Genomic DNA, 24,985 nt, shown 5'->3' with positions numbered 1-24,985 from the left:
GGAATCCCTCTTTGAATAGTTTCCCTCACCATCAATGGCTACAGAGTTCCTGGACTCAAGCCCCAGTGTCCCCCTAGTGTTTTCCCAACTCTTCTCCATGCTCTGCTTGCCTCATCCCTGTGGTCTGGGGTGCCAGGAATGGCCTAACTGGAGTGGCCCAAGTCAGGGAGACTGCCTGCAATGCAATCAGGTCTGGAAGGAAGATCTCAGGGGCACTAAGGAGACCAATGAGTGGTCATGGGCAGGGTTACCTGGTGTGCTCTCCTCTGCTCTGGCAGACATTGTAACTGTGGTGGTCACCTCTGCTGGGGTGGACACATCTGGTATGACCGTGGATGGCTCTGTGGTGCTCATGTCCAGTGGGGTGGACGTCTCTGTTAGGGAGGTCATTAGTGCAGTGGCAATGGACATGGCAAAGGACAAGACAGGCAGAGCTGGAGGACTAATGAGATGAGGGAGTGTGGAGCTCTGTCCTGCCCTTCTCCCATCCAGACATCAGCATGACATGTCCCCAGTCCAGCCCCATCCTCTCCAAAAAACAATCCCACAATCCAGCTCTTTGTCACCTCACCAGCAAGTGTGGAGAGCCTACTGTGCCCTGGCTGTGGGCAACAACAGGGCACTTGTATGACATGGGCTTCAGCCCCAGGTAGCAGAAGACCCCAACCTCTCCTCCCTGCTCTGGCTCTCCCAAGGGAGGTCAGCATGGCTGCTCCCAGAGGAAAAATTAGGAACCCACTCAGAACGATGTGCAAAAAATCCCGTGGTCTCTGCCACCCACCCACCTGCACAGATGACACTGGCATCCTCCACGTGCCCACAGTTGTGCACTCCCCAGCCGTTGTGCCTGCACATCCGCAGGGAGGGCTCGTCCCCACGGCACTGCACGTCGTCCAGGAAGATGCGGCCGGAGCCCGGGCCAAAGTGGGCAGTGTGTGGGGCACCCAGGGCCTCCCCACAGCCCAGCTGCCGACACACCACCTGGGCATCCCGCAGGTCCCACTGGTCATCACACACCGTGCCCCACGTGCTGCCGTCGTACAGCTCCACGCGGCCCTCGCAGCCGTTCCTGCCGCCCCGCAGGCGCAGCCTGGCACCTGGCACGGACACATGCCATGGGTCAGGGTCACTCTTGGAAAAGAGATGAGGGTAACTAAGGAGACCAGTGAGTGAGAGTGAACAAGGTCACCTGCTGTGCTCTCCTCTGCTGTGGTAGTTGTTCTCAGTGTGGGGATCACCACTGTTGAGGTGGACGCCTCTGCTGTGGAGAGCGGTAGGGCTGTGGAGGTTGGTAGGGCTGTGGAGGTTGGTGGGGCTGTGGAAGGTGGTAGAGCTGTGCTGGTTTGTAGGGTTGTGGTGGTTGTCTCCAGTGCACTGGATGTCTCTGTTAGGGAGGTCATTAGTTCAATGACAATGGACATGGCACTGGACATGACAAGCAGAGCTGGAGCACTAAGAGAGGACTAAGGAAGAGAGCCAGGAGCTCTATCCTGCCATTCTAGGAATCTTCCTGCAGTACAATCATGCCTGTGAAGGAAGTTCAGGCACATTAAAGAGAACAGTGAGTGACAGTGGACAGGGTTACCTGCTCTACTCTCCTCAGCTGTGGTGGCCAATGTTGCTGTGGTGGTTGTATCAAGCTGGGTGAACACCAGTGGTGAGAAACTAGATGTCACTGTGGTGGTCATCTCTGGTGAAGAGAACATGTCTTCCAGGGAGGTCATTAGTGGTTTGGTGGTTGATGTCTCTAGGGTTGATGTCTCTAGGGTTGTCGTCTCTAGGGTTGTCAGTGGCACTGTGGTGGTCATCTCTGAGAATGACAGCTCTGCACTGGTGGTCAGTGGCACCATGCTGGTTGGTGGCTCTGATGATGGTGTCTCCATTGTGCTGGCTATTAATGCTGACATGGTTGTCTCCCCTCGGGATGTCGTCATCTCTGTTGATGCTGAGGTTGTTGTCTCCGTTAGAGATTCCGTTGTTTCTGGGAATGTTGTAGTTTCAACAACTAGAGGCAACTCGAACACTGCCTCCAGTGTTGCTGTTACTGGTGCCACGGTGGTTGTTGATGCTGCAGCAGCCTCTTCTGTGAACCCAGAAGAAAAACCACCCCACAAGTGAGGACTGTGCTTGTGCAATGGGTGCATCTGTGTGTTACCGACAAGCCCAGTTCCTTAAGGACAAAGTGAAATCAAGGCAAATTACTCTGATGGTGTACTTCATCTTTTCTGGGGTCAATGGACAGAATGGAGGTGGCTAACAACCAGTTGAAAATTTTTCTTGGAAGTGGTATTTCCAGATGATGAAAGCAGGGTAAGGTACTGGTGTGTAAATAAACGGCACTTAAAGAGCCTTAAAAAGCACTGGTGTAGGTAGCATTTTCCTCTAGTATGGATTCAACCCACCAGGCTCTTACTCCCTGAGAAAACTGCAATATATACATAAAACAAACTTTTATGAGCAAACTGTTTTATGAGCAAACTGTTGCCATTAGCCATGTCTCAGTTCACGATCATCTCGAGAAAATAAGATACAGATTATCTACATTATTTTAAAAAATAATGGGCAAGTAGCATGACAAAACAACAGGGTGACAGACTATTCAAAATGGATGGATATTTATAAAGGGAATGGGTATTAATGGACCTAGGCTTGAAAAAAACTTGAAAAATATTGAAACAATGCAAAGTGAATTGTCAGCTATGACAATTTGGGTTGTGACTGTAAAATTACTGTTGCCCATAAAGAATCCATTAAGAGTTCACCTAACCCCATTCCTCCCTGATAAACTGATACCAGATATAACTTTGACTTTAATTTCTACTTGTTTCCTTATTGCCTCTGCCAGGTGATTAGATGGAATTAATATTCTGCATATTGCAATATATATATGATCCTTGGGGCTTTAAATTGCTTTGTGTGGATGAGTAAGCACAGTTTGTATGTCACCCTGGTGAGAAAACCTGAGTCCATGCTGGCTCTGCAGGGTCAGCAGGGTGAAAAGACAGGGTTGTTGGAAGATCAGACTGTGCTTACTGTGAATAGGCCTTTTCAGAGGGAGTGTGCCTTTCCACAGATAGAGAATTCTTCATAATAAAGTAGAAAAAATGTTGGACCTATATCTAGTATAGCTTTTAGTCTCGAATGAATGAAACATTATCTAGTAGGAGAATGTCTGCATACCTCCATGCTTACACATACAGATGGAGTGCAATTTATAGCAAAATTGTTTAGAAAAGAAAAATGTGACAACACCTGAACAGACAACACCAGCATCTTCGTAGTGGGCACAGTTGTGTATCCTCCATCCCGAGTGATTGCAGCGCCACAGGGACATCTCATTCCCATTGCACCTCACGTTGTCCAGCAGGATGCTGCCAGAGCCTGGCCCAAAGTATGCACTTCCCATAGCTGCAATGGCCTGGCCACATCCCAGCTGCCTGCACACAACTTGGGCATCAGCAAGGTCCCAATAATCATCACAAACTGTCCCCGACTGTCCTCTGTAGCGGATCTCAACGCGACCTTCGCATCGGTGCCTTCCGTTCACCAGCTGGATAGAGGGAGCTTTGGGAGAGAGGGAATCGAGCACAAAACAGTCAGACAAATAAGATGGAAGTGACTGTAAGGAGTATTCTGTCCTCTTGCCCTAGAAGGTGCTTGCCCAGCCCAATATTAAGTGCTCGTAAGGACAGAGGTTTATTCACACCTTTTTTTCCTTCCTCTCTTCCAGATCTCAAAATCAGCTGTGTATGTTTTATGCAAGATTGCTACAGTAAAAACAGAAAGCAGGCTAAGCAAAAACTATTTAAGCTAGAAAGGACATTTCTTACTAATAAGCAAATTATAATAGGAAAGAAAAAGAGAGAAACTTAATTTCAGTCTCTTGATGAAAGCTAAGTAAAACTGTATTAAGAAAATAGCACTAAATTTTGTTCTTTTTGTAAACAGGAAGAAAATATCATGTTTTAAGAACACATTTCATATTTATGTATTACTTTTACTCACTGCTGTCAAAATGTTTCATGCTAAAGAACAGAGAGACATCACAATTTGCATTGAATCCTGCTGGAATTTGGGATGCAGAGCCTGGCTTTCCTGCCCTCAACCTGGATCTTACCCACCAGCATGTGTGTGTAGCTCTGCAGTGTGACATACAAAGCCTCTGTTGATCTGAGTGCAGAAGGGAAATCAGAGCAGTGGCTCAAGCAGATCGACAAGACTTGAGTGACACAGCAAGATTCATCTTGGACAGCCAAGACTGTGTCTTTCCCCTAAACTTATTTTCTTGGAGCTGCTATAGTGCTGCCATATAAAAGCTGCCAGGCAGATAGATTACAATTCATGGGATATTGTGCACTGCTGAAAGATGAGAACCAGGGCACTACTTTCCTTAAGATGATGTCCAAATTAGGCCCAATGAATCCTTCAGATTCCATCAAATGTTCTACAGAATAGTCTCAACAGGATGATAAAGATTTCAATAGGAATTCAGTGGCTTTATTTCTTATATACAATTGAAGTGTAATTAGATTTCTGAAATAAAGAAATAACCTATCACGTATACATCTGATTACTGCACTCATTCAGGTAAAACACATCTGCTTTTCACTTTGATTTGGCTTGTTTAGACGTTCTGCTCTGAGCAGCATGAAAATCCTGATTTCAGAGGATCATTTTTGGTGAAGACATTTATTAAAGTCTTTACCACCAAGTGTAAGTGAGCAAACAAATGCAGTAACTTAAGATTTGCAGGATTTACACTTTGGAATTCAAAACATGCACACTGCACTTGTTATCCTTTGCTTTTCTGCCAAGTGCATATTTGCCTTGTTATTAAACACTAAGTCATAGAAAGCAAAACAAATCTCAGGAGTTAACAGCTCCATGATTTCTTCACTGCATCTGATTCTTTGTTATTGGACTAGAAGTACAGTCAAGACAGTGGCCAAACTAAATTTGTCCTGATTTGTATGCATTTCAAAGGGAGAAGCTACAAAAGTGCCCCTTGACTTATATCTGACTTGTTTCTTCAAATATCTACTTGAACTTGCACATTTTTGAATCCCTCTCACGGGAGTTCTGAGAGGTGACACAGCAAACCTGGCAAAAAGTCAGCGCGGGATTAGGAAATCAAAGCTGATCTAAACCAGGTTAATTTGCTTTCATTCAAGGTCTGTCATCACTGTGAGAGCACAGCCATCAGCTGGGGATGCAGTGAGATGGATTGAGTCCTGCCTCACACTTCAAAGGTATCAAAAAGACAAAAGCCTGTGATTATACAGCAAATACTCTGCTCCAGGAGACAGAGGCAGAGAGCAGAGAGAAGAAGAAGAGCAGCCAAAGGGAGATGGCTCATCAGCAGGCAAGCAGAGGACAGATGGAGAAAGTTGAATGAGGTGGACGATGGCAACATAAATTCTCATCACAATGTTTAAATGGCTGGTTAGAAAAGTCATCAGCAATTATTCTAAGATATACACAGAACTATTTAGCTCAAAAAAGTCATCCAAGTCGCTTAGGAGATAGAAACTTATCATGTAAGGAAGAATTCAATGGTCATAAAAAAGTTCAACTAAAAGCATTTCCTCACTATCATTATTTTCAGATGTCCATCATTCACCCACAGTGCTAGAGTAAGAAAACTTTACTTCTTGTTATATTTCACTAAATTGTACGTAAGACCAAGAAGAACCAAATAATACAAGGAATATTAAATATATAGCATGTGTATGCATGCATATACTATGAAATAAATATACACTGAAAATAAATGAATAAATAAATAAATAAATAATCATTTTCATTATTCTTAGATCAAATTTCTGGAACTGGAGGAATGACTTGTTCATAACATACTCACAGACAGAATTCTCGAAATGATGCAAGGCACTAAGACGAGTATGATCCTGTGACAGCAAAATGAACTCCACTAAACGGTTCAAAACGTTCTTACCATTCAATCTGGTGTTTAGTTCATCATTTTAGTAGAACAAAACTGTGCTATCTCTTTCCTCTAATTCCTGCTTTAACCTTTTTCCCAAACTGATACAAACATGAATCTAAATTCTGTTCGCGGAATCAACAGAGAAGCTCCAAGCATTAAATTTTTTTATGCACCCTGGAACAAGTCTAAGTGGTTTTTACCTGTTTTGGCCTCCAGAACTGCTGGACCCAACAGGAATAGCCATGTCAAAATCATACTGGTACCCATCTTACCAAGTACTATTGATAGAAAGGACCTCAGAATATATAGTCTCTATTTCTGAAGGGGAGTGGCTCTACAGGTTTCTTTCTCTACAGGAGAACAATAAAACAACCACAGTCCTCTGATCTGAAACAAACATATGTTTGATTTGTTATTTAATATTTTGTAACTTCCTGGGTTTTGCAAAAAGATAACATCTCAAGAGTAACATTTTCCATTGCCTGGAAGGAAATATTTATGCTACCATAGGTTTCACAATCATCTCATTGTACAAAAAAAAAAAGAATGAGCTCCTATCCAAAGACACCTTTCAATTCCAGCTGATGATTCTCGGTATTTTTCTTTCATGGTGAGATTCCTTGACAGGTTATCAGGATGGTAGCAGAATCTTGAAACTTAAATGGGCTTCTTCCAGCAAAACAGTAAAAGAGACTTATCAACCAGTATGGCAAGTCTTCCTGGGGAATCAAGAATGTCCTAAAGCTTCAGCATACTTTAAATAAAATAAGATTAGACTTGCTGGCCCTGTTGAAGTGTGACTGGGGAGTTTCTGAAGAATCTTGCAATTGAAGTCAACACCTCCACCCCCGCAATTAACCCATTCTTTTTTGGCACATTTAATTTCAAGCCAAAACTCAAGTCAAAATTCACTGAGAGGCTGTTAGATCAGAAAAAAGTGTCAGAGGATCGGGGTCAGCTGATAACCTTTTGTGCAAAAACTGTAGAAAAATGAGTAGATTTTGCCCAGAGTTAAGAAAATTACATAGCTTGCAACTTAATTTTATTCTAAAACTTCCTTTGATGCTTTGAACCAACAAATAAGGGGGAAAATGTTCAGATTTTCTATTAAGAAAATTTCTTAATATATTCCTTGTTTAATTTTGCATAGTGACAGTTACAGCTGTGTCATTCTTTGAAGAATGAATTCAAAGCTTTTCCACAACATGAAATAATTCTTAATTCTCGTTCACCACTCTCTTGTCAGAGTGATTACTTTCCTCTCTTTCTGTGTTTTAACAATTTAAGAAGAAAAAGGGGATGAGCATCCCTACCCTGAAGAGCCAGAATGTTGTTTTCCATCTCATTCCTACCTCTACAGCCATCATTTCTTGGATGGAATTATCCCAAGTTAAAATTGCTGCCATATACAAATTTATTGCTTCCAGGGACAGTCATCAAGGATGAAAACCAAAGGCCAAAGGAGAAAGAGAATGACCTAGAAGGCCTTTCCACAAAGGCCAACATTATTGGAATGGAAGAAGGAAGTGTAAAATACCAGAGGCCAAAGATAACGTTGGAAGGTTTGAGAGTGAACATTGACAAGGGTAAATATGTTTCTTCTTTATCCAAATAACCACATTTACCCATGAATGAGGATATGTACACAACACCTGGTATTCACTATTCATATTCTTCTGGTTTTGACACCTTGACAAGAAGCAGAAAAAATCCAGTATATTTGACTGGCCAATCAAACACTGCAATCAGTGAAGCGACAGTAAGTGATGGATTCCAATCCTTCTCCAAACTCCTGCAATGACTGAAAAGGGTGAGGAGGAAGGGGAACACAAAAGGGATTCCCAGGTGGTTCAAGTGTAAAAAAACATCTTAAGCTGCCCAGGTAAAAGAACAAAATTGATTAATTCTTCACTACACTCTTCACTAATGAATTCTTAATGTCAAAAATCTAGATATTTCTAGACATCTTGATTATCAGACAATCTCTGCATGTAGAAATAGATAAATAGTATGTTCCAATTAATCTTAATTAATTAATTAATACAAATACTCTACAGTTCATGTTTTCATCCTTCCCATCGGTTAGGTTAGTCTCTTGCAGTAAGAGACTTTTGTTCTTAAGGTCTTCTGGCAGCTTGAGGTAATTCCCAGCACATCACTCTGTGAAAGAAGCTTTGAAAACACTTTCTCTTCTGCTGACTGAAAGTGAGGACACTTTGCAGACATACTGGTTTTGGTGAGATCAAAATGAAAACCACTGAAAGAACAAACAAGATTAATCCTCTTTTGCATGTGTCTACAAGAAAGTATCTGCACTGAAAAAAGGGTAGCCACAGACTTCTGAAAAAAAGGAAAGGTATTATGATGCAGTTAGGCGGTTTAGTCTAATTTATTTGGTTACTTGATGGCCTCTTGGGCTCTGTTGCCTGTGTCATGTGAAGTATGTCATTGCAAACTGATCTGCATTTGCTCGGTGGTGAGGATGCAAGTGGATCAGAACTGTCCACCACTGGATTTATTGGTAGATTTCCCTAATGGGGGAGGACAGGAGGTGGGAAGGAAGGTCTGTGGCAGAGACATCGTTCACCAGGCACATGTACTTTGAGCATGACCCTTTCCTCATCATCAAATGCAGCCCTTGCTGTGCTGAGCAGATCACTGGACTCCCCTGAGTCTGGACAACCTCTGGTCCGCACAACAGGACTAGATGAAAGGCAGGGTCACCTACCTGTTCTGCCCTTCAAAGGTGCCTGTAGGCAAAGGGAAGGTGAGGGCCCTCAATCTTTGTTGCTCCTGTGTGGAAAACAAAACTCATACTTTCTGTGTGCAGTGCCAGTCCCTACGTGTATGATCCCATGTCCACGACACGGAGCGGTGATGAGAGGCCTGCCCGGAATCATGAGGAGAAGGCAGCTTGAAGGAAGAAATTGTACAGGCTGTAATGATGATTCCTGTCAGAGCTGCCCACATCCTCCTTGTCAGGTCAGGATGTCACCCTGGAGTACAGCACACCTTCCTTACACGTCACTACTTTGACTCTGGCTCACCTCACACTTAGTACATTACGCTGTTCCAAATGAACTTACCTCTTTCACAGCTGGCTGGAAAACAGGAAAGTCTGAAGAAGGGCATTTCTCAATCAACACCAATGACCTTTACACCTGTATTAAGTAGCTTCTTCTGAAGAAATTCTTCCTTTTTTTATTGTTTTTATTTTGGTTTCGCGTGGGAATAAGAGACAGGACACACTTCCTTATGGTAATTTACGTACATTCTCTCTCTCCCCCACTTCACAGGTGTAGAAATGTGTGAGAGCAAGAGCAGCAATAGTTGCTTAGAAAAGTCACTTTGTCAGAAGCCACATTTTCCAGTCTGATAATGTGTTAGCTGTGAGTTCATGCACAGAAGTGCTTTGTTTGCAAGTACACAAAAAAGAGTACTACTCAAAAAAACCCCCACTTTCTTTCATGCTTTTATTACACATTTATCTAACAGATTTGATCATATTCATCCTCCACGCAAAATCTTACAAATGGCCTACATCTACTCAGAGAAACACGTACTTGGGAAGATCCATACCCCCCCAAAGTAAGGATCACTGTACAGGAATACTTCCTTATGTGCATTTTTGCTTATGGCTCATTACTGAGATTTTTTTTACTGCAAAGTAACATTTTTGTTGGACTACACGGAGCATCTCATGGTGTTACACAGGTGTTTTATCTGCATATCAGCAATGGCCAAAGTTCTTTCTCAAGTCACCTAAATCAGACAGATACTCAACCAAGAGTTCAACTGAGATGCCCTGAAATGTCCAGCATTGAAGGTGCTTATTTGAATGCTAGGGTGGAAGAATCAACATTTCTTTACACCTTAGATATGTTTGGACTAGGTTTTAAGGTCAGACTGCTTTAAAAGTTCAGTTCATGGTAACATCAGGTGTAATCTTGATACAAGACATTCTTCTGACAAGAAGGTAGTGGAATAGTCAAGTAAGAGTTGCCCTTCATGCTGATTGCAAAACCAAACAATGAAGCAGATGGCTGGTGAAAATATCCTTCCACCTGCAAGCCTGGGTTGCCTCTCACATTATCTGGTAGGGGATGGGTTTCTGCAGCTCACGCTTCAAAAGAAATCCTCCCACGGTGAGAAGAGCAGCAGCTCCCAGCACCACGGCGGTGACAGCCAGGGGGACGTGGGAGCTGCCAGCAGGCTCTGAGCTCAGAGACTCCCCTCTTGCCTGCATGTCAGAGTCAAGCTCTGTGCACGAAAGAGAAAGAGAAAGGCTTACATTTGTTTTCCTGACCTGGTTAATCTCAGAGGTAATTAGGCAAAGAGAACTTGAATTACACTGCTGTAATCTGGGTTAGATCAGAAACCAAATTGTTCTACTGCAAATGATTCTGTGGCCCCACAAAAAGGTTATGGCAAGAAATTAAAGAGTATCTGAGAGTCAGTAATTATTACACTCAAAGACCACAAGATGCCATTTTCTGACAGTGGTAACAATGGATACAAGGCATTGGGAAGCAACATGTCAAAGGGGAGTTAGAGATTGATTATTAATGAATGAGAGACATGCCAATCAGGCACAGCCAGTTTAGGAATATTAATATAAATCCAGCAGGGAGATGAGTTATAGCTCATCCCTCTTTCTGCAGAACTGAATCAATTGCCATTGTGTAGAACAAAGAATGGATCTAAACCATGACAGAAAGGAAACAGCTTGTAAAACTAATATAAATATTATATTAAAAAATATAATAATCCCATAAGAATCATAGCAGAATTGCAAATAAATGGGTTTCATGTCTGAACTGCAGTGCAAACACACAGTAACACACAGAGTCTTACGTTATTTAAGGTATTTAAACTTACCAGTGTTCCTGTTCTCAGCGTGAGCTTCCCGAAGCTGCACAGGTCCAACAACAACATTCACTCGTCCCTGGGAAGAACCTGAATTCCTCTTGAGCCTACTCACACAGCCCTGATAGCAGCGGGAGGAGTAGTCTCTCTGCCTGCACACCACCAGCTCGCACTGCAGGTAAACCGACGGGTATTGCTCAGCAAAGGAGAAAGCGTTGAACGAAAACCGAGCGACGCTGCCGCGCGGTGAGGGGTGCAAAGAGTAGGTAGGGTCCTTAACACACCTGGGGAGACATAAAGCCAGCAGATTAGCCACTGACCAATAGCTTCTCTTGAATAGCAGCACTATTGCATTACCTTTGTGCAATAGGTTTCAGAGTTAAATACAAAATCAGAAATCGGAAGGATTAAGAAAAGCGCGCGTTTTTAGCAAGAGGAGGGATTATTAAATGCATGCAGCACAGAAATTTCATAGCTCAACAAAGTTTGTGTAAGCGTGGAGAGCTGGAAAATGACTAGTGGTTCTACTGGTCTCTGTGTTTCAGCTGAGAACCTGTTTTGCATTTGCCTGTGTGCAAAGAGGCCCTAGAAGGTTGCTGAAGAAAGAGAAAGTGTCCTTTTCTACTCTGGAAGCACAAAACTAATTCTAATACACTTTTCTTTTTTTTTTTAATAAACATGTTCTGTAGTGCCTCAATATACCTTGGTATAAAATTAAGCAAAATGTTCTGGGTTTCTAGAATAACAAGAAAAGGCTAAGGGACTTCTTTGCTTTTTGAGTAGACAGTTTTCTGTTCTAGCTAAGATGCTGTAAAATTCTAACTGTGATATATGGAAGTGTAGAGCTATTGACATCCCTACATTTCATACATTTATGAAATTTGTCAAACAAAATCAGACCTCAATTTCTGCACTTGAGAAGAAATCTCAGTGCAGATCCTTGAGTGAAATCTCAATGCTTGACTGCAACTTCTGAATGGCATTTCTTTGTCATACTGTATTTTATTCAGGCTTTGCCAAAAGGTTGTTGTTAGAAGTGTATTTGTACTGAGAATTGCAGCCAATGTACACAGGCCCTAAACCACCTCTTTCACAAATTAAGCCCTTTCAGAAGTATCCATATACTTTCAAAGTAATTCCTTAGAAAGTTCTTACCCCCTTTTGATCAATTCATAGGTCATGGTTCTAAAGTCACTGGGATCCGGTGATGCCACGCAGGTGTCCACAAACACTATCAGATTTTGGTCAGAGCTGTGAAGAGATGCTTGGAGGAACAAATTCTGATTCAGGTCAACGTAGTACGGGAAGTTCTGCACCGGCCACAGGAAAGATGAGGAATTGTAGAATGCCAGGTCCACGTCGTATCTGCCATACTGGGTCTCACTGACATCAGTGATGTCATTGGCCGTGTACACTACTTGCACCCAGGTGTTCTGGATCATTTTGCAGCTGACATGGAGGTGAAGGTCCTTCTGCCTTTTGATGGTGTAACCAGGAGCAGACACTTTTATCACGTTGGAGTAGGTGATGGTTTCGCTGTCGGCCTATTTGACACATTAAATGAGTGCAAAATTACCACGTGTGGTCGTGTTCACTGTGTGTACCATGTGTGTGCTATAAACTTCTGTATTTGCCAGGTCTTAGTATTACTCAGAAAGAACATGTCATACTCAAAAATACCTAAGCATCTGCATGGGGTTGCTCACTTAACTCTCCCCTCTACTCTTGTTCTCTAAAACACCACTCTGAAATAGACACAGGGATTTCCTAAACCCTGGAAAGGATAAATAGGAATATTTAACAAACTTTAGCCTCCAGAAACATGTGATTATTTTCTGTGTTTTGAATACCTGGGGCCTACTACACCCTTTGCAATTCAAGACAATTTTCTAAATGTCTATTAAATTTCCATGCCCAGAGCTCTCCCAAATGTGTTGACACCAACCTGTCTCTGCGTGCCACAGCCACTGTATGGAATGTTGAATATAACCATTGTTGATGTGATTGTTGGTCTACAGTTGGGGTCAGGCAAGCTGATGCTCCTCACTGAGTAGCCCTGTGACTGGAGATAGTGTCTGTCCACAACTGCGCGCATGGAGGTTGGGTAGCACGCAAGGGCTAGGGAAGAAAATATGAACTATTAGTGGTTCCAGGCACTTGATAATGCTTGCATGTTGCAACTTCAACAAATACAGTCCCTGCTATCATTTAGAGATAAGCCAAACTGCTTACTTTTACACTTTAGACTTAGATATGAGGAAGCAATAGTCTCTGACATACTTCAGCTGACCTTCAGTTACTCCCCTGGCAAAAAACATGTAGCTTACAATAGTTTTTTGCTGAGACCTTGAGCCTATATCACAACTCACACAAAAATGATAAGAAGTGGGAGCTTTTCCTGAATAAGAATCCGAAAAATATTGTGGAAGGCGTAGAGCTGAAGTTTCAGACTGGTTTACAGAAACACAGCTTGCCTGGGAGGGGATCCTGATACTGTCTCCATGATGCTTCACTGAGTCCATGACATGAAAAGTAATGGTTCCATGGAGAGTTTGGCCTTTGGTGGAGTGAGATGTCTGATAACAAGGACCTACTGGCAACACACAGCCTCTTGAAAAGCAGTTAAAAAGACAAGAGAGCCAAATGTTTGTGCTGGAGAGGTTGTGAGTGTGCTTGAGATACACCTTAGCATTGGGACTGCAGGACAGTGCTGGAACAGGTCACCCAGAGAAGTAGCTTTGAGTATTTCATCCTTTGAATATTTCTAGAGACAGAGCTAGACAAGTTCATAATGGACCTGACCAGGTGTTGGCAAGAGCTCTGCTTTGAACAGTTGGACAAGGAAACCTCCAAAAGTCCCTTCTAACCAATATTTCTATGATTCTATGAAAATTTGCCCAGAAATGTACAAAAACATATATGAATTATGATGTGATACAAAGAAATATGAATTTAGAAAACATCATAGAAAACATCTAGAGGCAATTAAATTGATACCTGAAGATTTTTTTAAGAAAAAAATATAATTATTATCTGAAAGTGACCGGTCAATAATTAGTTGCAAAATTCAAGTTGGAATGTCAATTATGTGGGATTTCTTCAGCCAAAGTAACCCATATTTATATGGTAAATAAAATCAGTGTATAAAAGCTTATGAGGAAAGAAAACATTACAAACAGAATGGAATTACAAATAGAATGGAAACTTACTGGTATTCTGGTCTGCTGGAAAGGACTGATACTGAGCCCGAAACCTTCCACTGGAATATTTGGAGTCACTGTAAAACTTGACAGTCATGAAGTTTGAGGATGACCTGTATGTGAGTTTAGAAGTAGAACAAATTCTTCCAAGTAGAGGTGAAGTATTGGGTGGCCCATCATAGATTTCAATATAGTCATACAGGCATCCACCTAGCAACCTGAGGAAGAAATTTGAACATATAATGAAATGCATTTGGTAAACTTTGGTTTTTCAATGCTGAACAAACAATAAAATAAGATTCTGCATTCACATATTTCCCGTGTATATTTATCATTCACTTCGAGGATGGGAAATGTGCCCAGGAACTGTGGATGCAGTCGAGATTTGGAATCTATTAATTGCCCAGCAGAAAGTGGTTTACTTACTGAACACTTTGGAATGTGAGCATAATGCGAAAATTATTTGCTACTTGTATTTCCCACAAACAATCTGCTCTCTCTGGATAATTCAAAGGATAAGGACTCTCAAATGTCCCGGAGGGAGTTAAAAAGAGGCTACCACAAAAAAATCTTGTGTCTGAAAAAAAAAAAAGATTTAGATAGGATTCACTTAGACTTAATTATAATACATTAAAATATATTGTATACAACCAAGCCAAAGCAAAAGGAGGTTAAATCTCAAAGGAAACTGAATTGTTGTTCTCTTCTTAGTTAGAAAACAGGTGTGATGATCTCTTCAGACAATTCTGACTGACCCTTGCAGTAAGACTTCAGCCATATCTGTGCCAGGGAAAGTCATATCATGGTCCAAATACCATGAAATCAGAGAAGGAAAAAAAGGGAAGACCCTCTAGCACACAGGCACCTTCTCTTGCCGGGGACTAAGCAATGCTCTATGGGTTCCACCACTCCCACCATCGGCTTCATTAGGCTGTGCTTGTCCCAGGCTCTGCTCTCCCACACAGAAGAGCAAAGACCAACCTCTGCAGCACTTCCTGGTTCCAAAAAGAAGTGGCCAGAAAAACAAGGACAAATTCAGACCCACCTGGAGTAGTGGTGCCCGTAGTGGTGGTCGTGGTTGTGATATCTGTAGAAGAGGAAGAGAAAGAGGCAAGTGAGGCCCTGGTGGATGAAGGAGCATGGCCAGGTTTTCTGCCAGTGCTGGGGATGTTGGTGCTACCCTGTCACATGGGAGATTGTGAGCAACATCTCAGCAGGATGTTTGTCTGTTGTAGGAGTAAAGAAACTCAGAATTTTTGAACACATCTCCAAAACAGGCCGTGCTTGTCCCAGGCACTGCTCTCCCACACAGAAGACCAAAGACCAACCTCTGCAGCACTTCCTGGTTCCGAAAAGAAATGGCCAGAAAAACAAGGATAAATTCAGACCCACCTGGAGTAGTGTTTTCTGTGGTCATGAGTGGGGTTGTGGTATCTGCAAGAGAGGAAAAGAAAGAGGCAAGTGAGGCCCTGGTGGATGAAGGAGCATGGCCAGGTTTTCTGCCAGTGTTGGGGATGTTGGTGCCACCCTGTGACAGGGACAATGGAGACCCTGGGGGTCTGAGTAAAAGATGTTGGCCCAAATACCATAAAATTAGAGAAGAAACAAAGGAAAATCTCCCTCATCATCAACACATTCTGAAATCCATCCCCAGCAACAGAATCACTCAAACAACAAAGTCTCCTGTATAGGATTTAAACAACATGAGTAAGGATTTTTTCCCTAAATATTGCATAATGCAAATGTTGCACCTCACATCTACTAAATAGTAATTAATTCTCCTCTAAAGTAATGCCTCAGAGAAATAGAATTAAAAACACAAACCAGGAGTGGTTGTTGAAGCAAAAGTGGTGCTCATGGTCAGGGCATCTGTAAGGGAGGAAGAGAAAGAAGCAAGTGAGGCCCTGGTGGATGAAGGAGCATGGCCAGGTTTTCTGCCAGTGCTGGGGATGTTGTTGTCCCCCTGTGACAGGGACAGTGGGGACCCTGGGGGTGTGAGCAAAAGGTGTTGGCCCAAATATCATAAAATCAGAGAAGAAACAAAGGAAAATCTCCCACATGATTAACATATTCTGAAATCATTGTCACATACAGTACCCCAGCCCACAAAGTGGGAAATCTCTCCACACCCCTCTAACCCTGGTGTTCACCAGGCTCAGAGAGACATCTTGGAATGGGGGAGGAACAGAAAACTTGGGAAGACCCTCTAGCACGCAGGCACCTTCTCTTGCCAGGGCCTTGGCAATGCTCTACAGGTTCCACCACACCCACCATTGTTTCATTAGGCCGTGCTTGTCCCAGACTCTGCTCTCCCACACAGAAGACCAAAGACCAACCTCTGCAGCACTTACTAGTTCCCAAAAAGAAGTGACCAGAAAAATAAGGACAAATTCAGACCCACCTGGAAGAGTGGTTTCTGTAGTCGTGGTCATGGCTGTGGTAGTCTCTGGAGAGGAAAAGAAAGAAGCAAGTGAGGCCTTGGTGGATGAAGGAGCATGGCCAGGTTTTCTGCCAGTGTTGGGGATGCTGGTGCCCCCGTGTCACAGGGACAATGGGGACCCTGGGGTTCTGAGCAAAAGGTGTTGGCCCAAATACCATAAAATCAGAGAAGAAACAAAGGAAATTCTCCAACATAATCAACATACTCTGAAATCCATCCCCAGCAACAGAATCACTCAAACGACAAAGTCTCCTGTGTAGGATTCAAACAGTACCAAAAAGGATGTTTTCCCTAAATATTGCAAAATGCAAATGTTGCCCCTCACACCTACAAAATAGTAGCTAATTCACCTCTAAAGTAATGCCTCAGAGAAATAGAATTAAAAACACAAACCTGGAATGGTTGTTGGAGGCAGAGTGGTGCTCATGGTCAGGGCATCTGTAAGGGAGGAAGAGAAAAAAGCAAGTGAGGCCCTGGTGGATGAAGGAGCATGGCCAGATTTTCTGCCAGTGCTGGGGATGCAGGTGCCACCCTGTCACATGGGCAATGGAGAGCTTAGGGGTCTGAACAAAAGGGTGGTCTTGCCTGGTGGCAGCAATCAAAAACATATTCCTGAACACGTCTCCAACACACACCTAATTGTGGTCAACAAGAGACAACTGCAGAAAGTGTCCAGGTAGCTGGGGAGGAAAAGCCAAGGTACCTGAGCAAACAACACCAGCATCTTCACTGTGGCCACAGTTGTGGACGCCCCAGCCATTGTGGCTGCATTGGAAGAGGGAGGACTCCCACCCTGCACAGTGCACGTCGTCCAGGTAGATCTGGCCACTGCCTGGTCCAAAGGCGTTGCTTGATGTTGCAGAAACAGCAGAGCCACATCCCAGCTGCCTGCACACAACCTGGGCATCTCTCAGGTCCCAGCTGTCGTCACAGACGGTGCCCCGGCCCCCCGGGAAGGAAATTTCTACACGCCCCTCACAGCGGTTCCTGCCGTTCACCAGGCTCAGGGAGGCACCTTGGAAAGGGGGAGAAATGGAAAACTTGGGAAGACCCTCTAGCACACAGGCTCCTTCTCTTGCTGGGGCCTTGGCAATGCTCTCCAGGTTCCACCACACCCACCATTGTTTCATTAGGCCGTGCTTGTCCCAGGCTCTGCTCTCCCACACAGAAGAGCAAAGACCAACCTCTGCAGCACTTACTGATTCCGAAAATGAAGTTGCCAGATAAAGAAGGACAAATTCAGACCCACCTGGAGGAATGCTGCCTGTAGTTGTGGGCGAGGTTGTGGTAGTGTCTGGAGAGGAAGAGAAAGAAGCAAGTGAGGTCCTGATGGACGAAGGGAATCCTGTGCCCTGGCCACTGGACTGGGGGGAAAAGCATTGGCCAGAAAAACAGGGAGAAATTTGAACCCACCTGGAAGAGTGTCACATATGATGCCTGTTGTGGTTTTGGTATCTGCAAGAAAGGAAGAGAACGAAGCAAGTGAGGCTCTGGTGGATGAAGGAGCATGGCCAGGTTTTCTGCCAGTGCTGGGGATGTTGGTGCCCCCGTGTCACAGGGACAATGGGGACCCTGGGGGTCTGAGCAAAAGATGTTGGCCCAAATATCATAAAATCAGAGAAGAAATAAAAGAAAATCTCCCACATAATCAACATATGCTGAAATCATTGTCACAGACAGTGCCTTGGACCATGGAGTGGGAAATCTGTACGCAACCCTACGCACCCTGATGTTCACCAGGTTCAGGGAGACATCTTGGAATGGGGGAGGAACAGAAAACTTGGGAAGACCCTCTAGCACGCAGGCACCTTCTCTTGCCAGGGCCTTGGCAATGCTCTACAGGTTCCACCACACGCTCCATCAGCTTCATTAGGCTGTGCTTGTCCCAGACTCTGCTCTCCCACACAGAAGAGCAAAGACCAGCCTCTGCAGCAATTTCTGGTTTCAAAAAAAAAGTAGCCAGAAAAACAAGGAGAAATTCAGACCCACCTGGAGTAGTGGTGCTTGTGGGCATGGGTGTGGTTGTGGTATCTGCAAGAAAGGAAGAGTAAGAAACAAGTGAGTTCCTGGTGGATGAAGGAGCATGGCCAGGTTTTCTGCCATTGCTGGGGATGTTGGTGCCACCCTGTGACAGGGACAATGGGGACCCTGGGGGTCTGAGTAAAAGATGTTGGCCCAAATACCATAAAATTAGAGAAGAAACAAAGGAAAATCTCCCTCATCATCAACACATTCTGAAATCCATCCCCAGCAACAGAATCACTCAAACAACAAAGTCTCCTGTGTAGGATTTAAACAACATGAGTAAGGATTTTTTCCCTAAATATTGCATAATGTAAATGTTGCACCTCACATCTACTAAATAGTAACTAATTCACCTCTAAAGTAATGCCTCAGAGAAATAGAATTAAAAACACAAACCTGGAATGGTTGTTGGAGGCAGAGTGGTGCTCATGGTCAGGGCATCTGTAAGGGAGGAAGAGAAAGAAGCAAGTGAGGCCCTGGTGGATGAAGGAGCATGGCCAGGTTTTCTGCCAGTGCTGGGGATGTTGGTGCCACCCTGTCACATGGGCAATGGAGAGCTTAGGGGTCTGAACAAAAGGGTGGTCTTGCCTGGTGGCAGCAATCAAAAACATATTCCTGAACACGTCTCCAACACACACCTAATTGTGGTCAACAAGAGACAACTGCAGAAAGTGTCCAGGTAGCTGGGGAGGAAAAGCCAAGGTACCTGAGCAAACAACACCAGCATCTTCACTGTGGCCACAGTTGTGGACGCCCCAGCCATTGTGGCTGCATTGGAAGAGGGAGGACTCCCACCCTGCACAGTGCACGTCGTCCAGGTAGATCTGGCCACTGCCTGGTCCAAAGGCGTTACTTGATGTTGCAGAAACAGCAGAGCCACATCCCAGCTGCCTGCACACAACCTGGGCATCTCTCAGGTCCCAGCTGTCGTCACAGACGGTGCCCCGGCCCCCCGGGAAGGAAATTTCTACACGCCCCTCACAGCGGTTCCTGCCGTTCACCAGGCTCAGGGAGGCACCTTGGAATGGGGGAGAAATGGAAAACTTGGGATGACCCTCTAGCACACAGGCTCCTTCTCTTGCTGGGGCCTTGGCAATGCTCTACAGGTTCCACCACACGCATCATTGACATCTTTAGGCCGTGCTTGTCCCAGGCTCTGCTCTCCCACACAGAAGACCAAAGACCAACCTCTGCAGCACTTACTGATTCCAAAAAAGAATTGGCCAGATAAACAAGGACAAATTCAGACCCACCTGGAGGAATGCTGCCTGTGGTCATGGGTGGGGTTGTGGTAGCATCTGGAGAGGAAGAGAAAGAGACAAGTGAGACTCTGGTGGATGAAGGAGCATGGCCAGGTTTTCTGCCAGTGCTGGGGATGTTGTTGTCCCCCTGTGACAGGGAGAGTGGGGACCCTGGGGGTCTGAGGAAAAGGTGTTGGCCCAAATATCATAAAATCAGAGAAGAAACAAAGGAAAATCTCCCACATGATTAACATATTCTGAAATCATTGTCACAGACAGTACCCCAGCCCACAAAGTGGGAAATCTCTCCACACCACTCTAACCCTGGTGTTCACCAGGCTCAGAGAGACATCTTGGAATGGGGGAGGAACAGAAAACTTGGGAAGACCCTCTAGCACGCAGGCACCTTCTCTTGCCAGGGCCTTGGCAATGCTCTACAGGTTCCACCACACCCACCATTGTTTCATTAGGCTGTGCTTGTCCCAGACTCTGCTCTCCCACACAGAAGACCAAAGACCAACCTCTGCAGCACTTACTAGTTCCAAAAAAGAAGTGACCAGAAAAATAAGGACAAATTCAGACCCACCTGGAAGAGTGGTTTCTGTAGTCGTGGTCATGGCTGTGGTAGTCTCTGGAGAGGAAAAGAAAGAAGCAAGTGAGGCCCTGGTGGATGAAGGAGCATGGCCAGGTTTTCTGCCAGTGCTGGGGAAGTTGGTGCCCCCGTGTCACAGGGACAATGGGGACCCTGGGGTTCTGAGCAAAAGGTGTTGGCCCAAATACCATAAAATCAGAGAAGAAACAAAGGAAATTCTCCAACATAATCAACATACTCTGAAATCCATCCCCAGCAACAGAATCACTCAAACAACAAAGTCTCCTGTGTAGGATTCAAACAGTACCAAAAAGGATGTTTTCCCTAAATATTGCAAAATGCAAATGTTGCCCCTCACACCTACAAAATAGTAGCTAATTCACCTCTAAAGTAATGCCTCAGAGAAATAGAATTAAAAACACAAACCTGGAATGGTTGTTGGAGGCAGAGTGGTGCTCATGGTCAGGGCATCTGTAAGGGAGGAAGAGAAAAAAGCAAGTGAGGCCCTGGTGGATGAAGGAGCATGGCCAGATTTTCTGCCAGTGCTGGGGATGCAGGTGCCACCCTGTCACATGGGTAATGGAGAGCTTAGGGGTCTGAACAAAAGGGTGGTCTTGCCTGGTGGCAGCAATCAAAAACATATTCCTGAACACGTCTCCAACACACACCTAATTGTGGCCAACAAGAGCCAATTGCAGAAAGTGTCCAGGTAGCTGGGTAGGAAAAGCCAAGGTACCTGAGCAAACAACACCAGCATCTTCACTGTGGTCACAGTTGTGGACGCCCCAGCCATTGTGGCTGCATTGGAAGAGGGAGGACTCCCACCCTGCACAGTGCACGTCGTCCAGGTAGATCTGGCCACTGCCTGGTCCAAAGGCGTTGCTTGATGTTGCAGAAACAGCAGAGCCACATCCCAGCTGCCTGCACACAACCTGGGCATCTCTCAGGTCCCAGCTGTCGTCACAGACGGTGCCCCGGCCCCCCGGGAAGGAAATTTCTACACGCCCCTCACAGCGGTTCCTGCCGTTCACCAGGCTCAGGGAGGCACCTTGGAAAGGGGGAGAAATGGAAAACTTGGGAAGACTCTCTAGCACACAGGCTCCTTCTCTTGCTGGGGCCTTGGCAATGCTCTCCAGGTTCCACCACACCCACCATTGTTTCATTAGGCCGTGCTTGTCCCAGGCTCTGCTCTCCCACACAGAAGACCAAAGCCCAACCTCTGCAGCACTTACTGATTCTGAAAAAGAAGTTGCCAGATAAAGAAGGACAAATTCAGACCCACCTGGAGGAATGCTGCCTGTAGTCGTGGGCGAGGTTGTGGTAGTGTCTGGAGAGGAAGAGAAAGAAGCAAGTGAGGTCTCATGGACGAAGGGAATCCTGTGCCCTGGCCACTGGACTGGGGGGAAAAGCATTGGCCAGAAAAACAGGGAGAAATTTGAACCCACCTGGAAGAGTGTCACATATGATGCCTGTTGTGGTTTTGGTATCTGCAAGAAAGGAAGAGAACGAAGCAAGTGAGGCTCTGGTGGATGAAGGAGCATGGCCAGGTTTTCTGCCAGTGCTGGGGATGTTGGTGCCCCCGTGTCACAGGGACAATGGGGACCCTGGGGGTCTGAGCAAAAGATGTTGGCCCAAATATCATAAAATCAGAGAAGAAATAAAAGAAAATCTCCCACATAATCAACATATGCTGAAATCATTGTCACAGACAGTGCCTTGGACCATGGAGTGGGAAATCTGTACGCAACCCTACGCACCCTGATGTTCACCAGGTTCAGGGAGACATCTTGGAATGGGGGAGGAACAGAAAACTTGGGAAGACCCTCTAGTACGCAGGCACCTTCTCTTGCTGGGGCCTTGGCAATGCTCTACAGGTTCCACCACACCCACCATCGGCTTTATTAGGCCGTGCTTGTCCCAGACTCTGCTCTCCCACACAGAAGAGCAAAGACCAACCTCTGCAGCTCTTCCTGGTACTGAAAAAAAGGGACCAAAAAAACAAACACAAATTCAGACCCACCTGGAGCAGTGATTTCTGTAGTCATGGTCATGGCTGTGGTAGTCTCTGGAGAGGAAAAGAAAGAAGCAAGTGAGGCCCTGGTGGATGAAGGAGCATGGCCAGGTTTTCTGCCAGTGCTGGAGATGCTGGTGCCACCCTGTCACATGGGCAATGGAGAACTTAGGGGTCTGAACAAAAGGGTGGTCTTGCCTGGTGGCAGCAATCAAAAACATATTCCTGAACACGTCTCCAACACACACCTAATTGTGGTCAACAAGAGACAACTGCAGAAAGTGTCCAGGTAGCTGGGGAGGAAAAGCCAAGGTACCTGAGCAAACAACACCAGCATCTTCACTGTGGTCACAGTTGTGGACGCCCCAGCCATTGTGGCTGCATTGGAAGAGGGAGGACTCCCACCCTGCACAGTGCACGTCGTCCAGGTAGATCTGGCCACTGCCTGGTCCAAAGGCGTTGCTTGATGTTGCAGAAACAGCAGAGCCACATCCCAGCTGCCTGCACACAACCTGGGCATCTCTCAGGTCCCAGCTGTCGTCACAGACGGTGCCCCGGCCCCCCGGGAAGGAAATTTCTACACGCCCCTCACAGCGGTTCCTGCCGTTCACCAGGCTCAGGGAGGCACCTTGGAAAGGGGGAGAAATGGAAAACTTGGGAAGACTCTCTAGCACACAGGCTCCTTCTCTTGCTGGGGCCTTGGCAATGCTCTACAGGTTCCACCACACCCACCATCGGCTTCATTAGGCTGTGCTTGTCCCAGGCTCTGCTCTCCCACACAGAAGAGCAAAGACCAACCTCTGCAGCTCTTCCTGGTTCCAAAAAAGAATTGGCCAGAAAAACAAGGATTAATTCAGACCCACCTGGAGGAATGCTGCCTGTAGTTGTTGCCGGGGTTGTGGTAGTGTCTGGAGAGGAAGAGAAAGAGGCAAGTGAATCCCTGGTGGATGAAGGAGCATGGCCAGGTTTTCTGCCATTGCTGGGGATGTTGGTGCTACCCTGTCACATGGGAGATTGTGAGCAACATCTCAGCAGGATGTTTGTCTGTTATAGGAGTAAAGAAACTCAGAATTTTTGAACACATCTCCAAAACATTTTCTTTTCAGTCAGTTGAGTTCTAATTTTTTTTGTCCCCTGAAATGTTTCCTTCACTGGAAACAAGTACAAAGAAAACTTGCATTTTATATCTAATAAGTAAATATATTCAAGATTTTCATGTAAAAATAAATTAGGGACATGCTTAGTCATGGTCCATGATCCGAGGCAGCATTTTAGAAGCACTGTATATTTCTCAAGCCTTTTTTATTTTCAGTAGCACACACAAAGTACTTCATAATTCCCACACATTCAAAAAGTGACTTTATACAGTGAGACATGTATCAGAGGTTAATGTAAAAGAAAAACAAACAATAATCACTATGTAAATTCCTCCTTCACTTCTAGGTTGGGTCAGGTAATCTATGTTGGGCTGCATTATTAAAATACATATTCTTGTAGTAGGAAATTATTTTGGAAAGACAGAGTGACTTTAATAAGTAATGATTCATGCGTTCTTCAAAATTGATTTGAAACAAACAAAAAATCCCAATGCTCCCTCCAACCTTTCCCAAAGTAAGTGAATTTCTTTAAGAAGTGATGTGTAAAACCATGGGTTTGAGTCATACTGTTATGTTTATATAACGTGGTTTATTCAAATCATCCCTCATCTGAATAATACTCAGTAATTCATTGTGTATGTGAGTCAGGCTGCCTACAAAAATTTCAAACTCTGGCTTGTTTTTGGTATTGCTCTTTTGGCTTCTCTGTTCTATGATTTTATTGCTTCAAATGTCTCTTGTTCTGATTTCTTTGGATTAGTTTTTTTTTTCCCCTCTGTTTTCTGTTTTTATAATTCAAGCCTCTTTAACTGTTTTTATGAAAGCAGTGGACAAAATTAGCAACACGCACTATATTGCCAATATTCCCAGGGATATAATGGATGGGTTTTTATTATGTGTAACTGCAAAGAACAGTGAACAGACAGGTGTCCAGAACAGAAGAAATTCCTAGCAGGAACATAACGTAATGCACACATGTGGGACCTCATGACACTGTGCAGGATAGCAACTGTGTCTTTCTATTGCACTTCTATAAATTATATAAAGCTAATAAGTATTTGGTGATTCCATGTGCATTTGCAAGGTTGGAGTGTTTTAAAGCAAACATGCATTACAGCCAAAGAAACTCTGTTCCCTCTTCATCCCATACTGAAAACGACAAATATATAGGAACAAAATCTTTCAGTAGTATTTTCATGGTAGTATTGTTTTAAAATTTTGGTTTAAACTATGCTGCAAGACACTACTGCAAAACAGTAATAATTTCATCACACTAAATTATCTGCAGCACAAATAATACTTAATCATGATATCAGTTTACAGTTTTAATAAGACAACATAATGTTATCTAATTTCAATCTGACTTACTTCAAATCTTTGCAAAACGTTGATTAAACTGGCATGTGAGTTCCCTCTATAGAACCAGTGTAGAGAAGTGACACACCCTTTTTCCTACCTTTTCTGGAAGAATGGGGATTAGGTGAGGTGGCACCCAGGAGTGTTGCATTTAAAAGGAATAATGCCAGCAAGGCCCTGGTGGTACCCATCTTGCCAAGACATCCCAGTAAA

General features: G+C 44.5%; 1 protein-coding gene across 1 annotated transcript in view; it reads right to left on the bottom strand.

Annotated features, from left to right (window-relative positions):
- The window catches only part of LOC127476653 (deleted in malignant brain tumors 1 protein-like), a 37,862-nt gene extending 12,877 nt beyond the window's left edge, over positions 1-24,985 (bottom strand). The window contains exons 1-29 of the mRNA XM_051799776.1: positions 24,873-24,985; positions 23,183-23,318; positions 22,636-22,947; positions 22,329-22,373; positions 21,754-21,795; positions 21,591-21,635; positions 21,045-21,356; positions 20,735-20,779; positions 20,303-20,347; positions 19,729-19,773; positions 19,182-19,493; positions 18,872-18,916; positions 18,440-18,481; positions 17,864-17,905; positions 17,700-17,744; positions 17,154-17,465; positions 16,844-16,888; positions 15,403-15,444; positions 15,056-15,097; positions 14,437-14,587; positions 14,020-14,228; positions 12,756-12,928; positions 11,966-12,354; positions 10,823-11,094; positions 3,253-3,564; positions 1,586-2,083; positions 1,190-1,384; positions 786-1,097; positions 252-374 (exon numbers count right to left, since the gene is read on the bottom strand). Of these exons, the coding sequence (XP_051655736.1) occupies positions 252-374; positions 786-1,097; positions 1,190-1,384; positions 1,586-2,083; positions 3,253-3,564; positions 10,823-11,094; positions 11,966-12,354; positions 12,756-12,928; positions 14,020-14,228; positions 14,437-14,587; positions 15,056-15,097; positions 15,403-15,444; positions 16,844-16,888; positions 17,154-17,465; positions 17,700-17,744; positions 17,864-17,905; positions 18,440-18,481; positions 18,872-18,916; positions 19,182-19,493; positions 19,729-19,773; positions 20,303-20,347; positions 20,735-20,779; positions 21,045-21,356; positions 21,591-21,635; positions 21,754-21,795; positions 22,329-22,373; positions 22,636-22,947; positions 23,183-23,318; positions 24,873-24,923 (4,639 nt within the window). The 5' untranslated portion in view covers positions 24,924-24,985. The remainder of the gene's footprint in view (positions 1-251; positions 375-785; positions 1,098-1,189; positions 1,385-1,585; positions 2,084-3,252; positions 3,565-10,822; positions 11,095-11,965; positions 12,355-12,755; positions 12,929-14,019; positions 14,229-14,436; positions 14,588-15,055; positions 15,098-15,402; positions 15,445-16,843; positions 16,889-17,153; positions 17,466-17,699; positions 17,745-17,863; positions 17,906-18,439; positions 18,482-18,871; positions 18,917-19,181; positions 19,494-19,728; positions 19,774-20,302; positions 20,348-20,734; positions 20,780-21,044; positions 21,357-21,590; positions 21,636-21,753; positions 21,796-22,328; positions 22,374-22,635; positions 22,948-23,182; positions 23,319-24,872) is intronic.

The sequence above is a fragment of the Manacus candei genome, unplaced genomic scaffold (assembly GCF_025592945.1).
Source record: "Manacus candei isolate 608988 ecotype Guabito, Panama unplaced genomic scaffold, ASM2559294v1 h1tg000050l, whole genome shotgun sequence".
Lineage (NCBI taxonomy): Eukaryota > Metazoa > Chordata > Aves > Passeriformes > Pipridae > Manacus > Manacus candei.
Note: the sequence above shows the minus strand (reverse complement) of the source record. Positions and strands in the feature narration are given on the sequence as shown.